The 5,774-nt window shown below is 43.0% G+C and overlaps 1 protein-coding gene across 3 annotated transcripts in view; it reads right to left on the bottom strand.

The window, feature by feature from the left end:
* The window catches only part of itsn2b (intersectin 2b), a 49,140-nt gene continuing 43,366 nt past the window's right edge, over positions 1 to 5,774 (bottom strand). For all 3 annotated transcript variants that reach the window (XM_080730737.1, XM_080730736.1, XM_080730738.1), the window contains 3 exons: positions 5,081 to 5,164; positions 3,443 to 3,616; positions 1 to 366 (listed from right to left, as the gene is read on the bottom strand). In XM_080730737.1, the coding sequence (XP_080586863.1) occupies positions 218 to 366; positions 3,443 to 3,616; positions 5,081 to 5,164 (407 nt within the window). In that variant the 3' untranslated portion in view covers positions 1 to 217. The remainder of the gene's footprint in view (positions 367 to 3,442; positions 3,617 to 5,080; positions 5,165 to 5,774) is intronic.

Genomic DNA, 5,774 nt, shown 5'->3' on the forward strand with positions numbered 1-5,774 from the left:
TTCAATAGTTAAAGCGTAAAATAATGATACACAATAATGTGTACCCGTTCTGAATGGGTTTTAAGCCAACAGATGTACCTCCTATTGGAGGGTTCACATGCCATCATTTGTGTGTGTGTGTGTGTGTGTGTGTGTGTGTGTGTGTGTGTGTGTGTGTGTGTGTGTGTATGTATGTGTGTGTGTGTGTGCATTAGGAGCAGAGAGAGTGTCTCTTTGGTTATTTGCTGTTAAAGAGCTGCAGGTCGAGGCGCACCCAGACCTCGCCCGTTGGAACCTCGTGGAGGAGGAGACGCCGCGTCGCCGCTCCCTTGTTCTCCAGCTCCTTCTTTATGGTCGCCACGGGAACCTCCGTACGACCCAGGAACTCTGATAGGGTGGGAGGAGATAGGCAATAGTCAATGATGGATATAAATTATGATACATAATTCTATGATTTGTGTACGAGGATCATATGACCATATAAGGATATATTATGAACTGAACTTAGAGTATAGGAGACCACATTTTGGTCGGATACTGTAAACTCAGGCTAATAGATTACAGGTCATAATAACTTTGGTTGCCCTGACTACGAAATCAGGCTTGTTTTGGTTTATACTGTATGTCACTAGTGGAAAGTTACCAACACTACGTGTCACTGTCTTCCTTATGATCTGGGAACAAATGAATGAGTCCCACGATTCTTACTGTCATAACTGTACTCTTTACATACTGAATGTTAACTTCCATCTGAGAAGAGAGAGAGAATTAGCAAGCTACCACTAGGATGGTACGCTCACTGTCTGTCTTCCTTGTCTGACTCTCTTCAAATACAGCAATTTATGGACTGTCCTTTGGCTCGTCTGTCTTATTGTCTCCACCAGCCGAAGGCTGAGGGAGAGTATGTTTTCCCCTCCGTCCGTCCGTGTGTCCGTCCGTGCGTGCGTCCTCGCAGTTTGTGAGCACCTAATCTCAGTCGCCGTTGGCCCGGACGCTGCCAAAGTGAGCACACACACTCCCTGGATGGCAATCTAGAACCTCTGCCCCACATCTTTCAAATCAGCCTCATGGTGGCGCTATAACAGGCCGATTTGTGTGGCCTGGTTGTTACCAGCTAATCTCCGGCGCCGTTGGCCCGATCGCTGCCAAACTGAGCACACACACTCCCTGGATACCAAATCAGAACCTCTGCCCCACATTTTTCAAATCAGCCTCATGGTGGCGCTATAACAGGCCGATTTGTGTGGCCTGGTGGAGACCTGTGCTCGGAAGAGCACTGCTTCTAGTTTTGGTTATGGAATTTATCCATATTCCATATTTATTTAACTTTATTATTAATTTAGATAACAGTCAACATACATTATGGCAGGGGTCTTCAACAGGGGGTCCTCAGAGTTACTACAGGGGGTCCTCCAAATCTTTGTGTTATAGGAACTTTTTTTTCTTTCTCCCTTTTTTATGTTGACCACTTCACTTGAACCCTAGCATCCATATTCGGAGAACTTTAGATAAAAATAGCCGATCTACAAGCTCACAACGCCTCGCAGTGCGAGGCGTTGTGAGCTTGTAGATCGGCTATTTTTTTGGCAAAGAGCTTTGGTGTAGAGGGGAAAAAGAGCAGACTAAGTACAGAGTGAAAGGTCAAGTTTATTAAGTATTGACGGTTCAAGTGGTTAAATATCTGAAAACACAAATTGTTTACTATATGGAATCTATGAACATGTTGTGGGGGTCCCTGCTTCATCTGTCTCTCAACTAAGGGGTCCTTGGCCTGAAAACGTTGAAGACCCCTGCATTATGGTATTCAAAAAATGTAATTCAAAAAGAGCACAAGCCACGGATTCAGATAATCTCCGACCTCATTTTGTCAAAGTTTCAGCCCACTCCGACCTCCATTAATTTCAAGTAGGGACAGACCGATAATCGGCCTCCACCGATTATCGTTATCGGCTGCAATATTCATATATTTTTGAATGATTATCTGTATTGGTGTAATGACGGACATAAGAGGCTGATGCTGCCTCTCTTTTATGTGCAAGAATACCCATCTCTGGTGCAGTAACTATTTTTATTTACTACGTTTATTATTATTTATTTTCATGTATTAATTTTGAACTGGAATAGTAATAGGTCGATCCCTAATTTCCAGTACTAAGTTCTACTGTAAGTAAAACATACTCAAGAATTTACACCCTTGGCCAACTAGTAGCAAGGTGCACAAGACAATTGGTGCTGATTGGTCCAGTGGTGTGTGAGATTAACCGAAGACGCACACAGACAAACAGGCGCTCTTCTAGACCACTCACACCGTAGGATTCACACAGTAAGAGTGCTCCACATGGACAAATGGACATCAGTTCTGGGCCTGGGCGCTCCCTGTGCACCCTTCAGGATCGGACTTCTGTAAAATGTCATTTTGTATCGGTTTGTATGTGTGAGAACTGTCCGAGATTTGATGTATAGACCCATGTGATGCCTTCCCGTTCTTGTTTTGTTTTGTTTTTTGTTTGTCATAGTTTTGTTTTCGTCTTTGTTTAGTGTGTTTTAAGATCCTCAGATGACTGAGAGGATATAGCGACGGATTTCTGCTGTAATGGCTTATGAATTGGTTGTAATGTCATGTCCCAAAAAATAAATTTAAAATATAATTATAAAAAAAAGGGGAAAAAAAAGTGCTCCACATAATAACAAAAATCATGTGCCAAGAATAATTATGTGTATAGGGTGCTCGGATAGCACAGTGGTAAAGTGCCTGCCCACCACCGCACAGAGGTTGTGGGTTCCAATCCACCGCGGTGCATCCGGCTTTGTCGAGCGTCTACATACAGTATACAGTATACAGCAGGGTTCCCCAATAGGCGGCCCGCCGGCCATTTGCGGCCCGCGGGGGTCTACTGTCTGGCCCCCACCAACCCCAGTAATAATGGTGGTATAAGAGAGCAGCAACAACACTCGTATATCGTCGTTGTCGGCTGGAAATCTCGTATCTTCAAATTTGTACGTTCTTTCGCAAATCATACAAGGCCGCCGCACAAAAGTAGCGAAAACAGCAGATCTACAAGCACACAACGCCTCGCGGTGCGAGGCGTTGTGTGCTTGTAGATCGGCTGTTTTCACTAGTTTAAATAATTAAAAAAATTATAAATTCAAAACGAACGGTTTTGGACATACAAGATTTTCACCCCACAACGACGATATCTGAACTGTCGCTGGAGTAGCAGGAAGCAGGAACGCCGCCGTCGCCCCCTGCAATGTTGTGGCCCTCGGCTTGGAACCCTAGACATAATTCGGCCCTTGGGGAAAACGAATTGGGGAACCCTGGTATACAGTATAAGAACACAATTGGCCCGTGTTCGGAGGAGGGCCGGGTGAAAAAACACAAGCTCTACGAAGAAGGCTCTACTACTGTGAATCCTCCCAGTGGGGGCTCGGTGGTGGAGGAGAAAACAAGAGTGTGACTGACCGTCAGGGGAGAACTGGTCTCTCTCGAAGATGGTGATGCAGAGAACGTCCTGATACAGGTCCTTGATGTGGAACTGACAGTTGAAGTTCCATTTGGGATTCAGCGTGTCGTTGAGCGTCCTGGAGGTGAAGATCTGAGCTCCCATCGTCACCTCACAGTACGGGTTACTCTTACCTACACACAACAACACCAGGCATGCACAAGGTGAGGAAACAACTCAGTTTGTGTTAACCCATTTAGAACGGGGTACACATTATAGTGTGTTATTATTTTATGCTTTAACTATTGAAAAATAGCAGATATACAAGCTCACAGCGCGGCACCGAGTGCCGCGCTGCGAGCTTGTAGATCTGCTATTTTTGAAAAAGCCGTGAAAATTAGAATTTTGACCCGATTCTATAAGTGTCTTTTGAATCCTTCTAAGGTTTTTTGGGAAAAACCTGTGTTTCTATGTCAGCAATCTGGCCGGCCATCGTCAAAGAAAAGGTCCTTTTCACTTAAATGGAGCTCAGTTAGTCTGTTCTTGAGAGACTACTATGTCAGTGGTGCTCAAACCTTTTCATGTGAAGGACCCCCAAAATGATATGTATTTGGCCACGGACCCGCATCTCAAAATATTTAGTTCCAGGGACCCCCCCAGAAGCAAAATTTGAGTTACAAATCTTCGCTTTGAAAATACATATATTCAAAGATTTGCACACATTTTCACGACTTCTTCAAAAATAGCAGATCTACAAGCTCGCAGCGCGGCACTCGGTGCCGCGCTGTGAGCTTGTATATCTGCTATTTTTCACTGGTTAAAGCATTCAATAATTCTAGGCCTAAATATAGCTACAACCTGTAGGTTTTACATCCGTTGTCTCCCTCTGCTGACGGAGAGAGGTAACTGCAATGATGTCCAAACTACTGTACCATACACTAAAGACTATTATCTAGTGTCCAATCTGGTGCACTGTCGGCGTCAAATAACTTTACTGAGAACCACTACTCCAATGGTTCTCAAACATTTTCATGTCAAGGACCCCCACATTGATATGTATTTGACCCAAATCAGAACATATTTTGTGCCTGCCACCCCCCAGAAGAGTTTTTTTTTTTAAAAATGGATAAAGTGGTTACAATGATTGTGATGCTATATTAACTACTTTTGCTGGGGACGCCCCCGAAACCCCCACCCCAAAGGAGCCCACTTTGAGAACCACGGTCTCGACACCCGGGTCACAATTTGTCAATCGAAGAGTAATGAGACCACTCTGTTCAAACCATTGCACATGTGCAATTCTATTGTATTATACATACTCTGCCATACAGATTGGTTAAAATAATGATTTATTAATTAAAATTAGTCCCAGAATGTAGCAAACTGTTACATGATGATATTCTATATTATATGATCCTTGTTAGAAGTTCTGAATTGCACTTAATGTTATGTGAGATAGTGATATGTGATAAGCAGGATAACAGCGAGCCAGCCAATATTGTGAAATAAACCACTTCAGGGTGCATAAGTTACAGTATATTAGGTAACATATAATAAGTTCATAATGTGACAACATGAACTCAATTAAGACTTTACTGATCTTGGCGGGCTGCAGTCAGAGAATACATCAGCAGCTTGAAGATTTTTCCTAAGCTCACCGTTTGGTTTGCAAGCCTTGAGTTCAGTCGCCTCCAAGATAGTGACTAAAAGTCTTCCAATTCCACTGGCCTTCATGGACCGAGCTGCACACGCACACAGAAGAATTAAGCACACTACTGTAAAAGGACAATTTGACAAACATACAGTATGAAGGACAATGACGTCATAAAACATTTGAAATGTAATGCAGCAGATGGTTATTATGACCCAGCCTAGGAGTCACTAGGTGCAAGATATAGAATTACAATGACAGATTGCCCCATTACACATCCTTTCTCTCTTACAGCTAATTCATACTCCATCTGCTGCTGTCCTGCGCCAAAAAAAAAATTACAATTTCAGTAAACTGTGTTATTCTAGTAGGGGAGTTACAGTAATGTGTTACTTAGTAAAGCTTTTTAGCCTAACCCTGGATGTCAGGGCTGTGATGCCAGGTTTGACCATATTTGGGCGTAGACTGGGATAGACAGACACACACAAATAGTACTTTATAGAGAAGGTGCACGTACTGTAACCATATTTGAACTGAAGCGTAACAAAAGGGAGGCCACAACTGAATTAACCTGGAAAATATCATGGACAATGCGTAATCATGGACACAAACCTAGAAAAAAAAAACTACATTCACTCTATCATGTTTCACCTCCATTTATTATTACACGTATTATTAGTATTATGATTATTATTATTACC

Source organism: Nannobrachium achirus, assembly GCF_963921795.1.
Source record: "Nannobrachium achirus genome assembly, chromosome: 7".
In the NCBI taxonomy this organism is placed as follows: Eukaryota; Metazoa; Chordata; class Actinopteri; order Myctophiformes; family Myctophidae; genus Nannobrachium; species Nannobrachium achirus.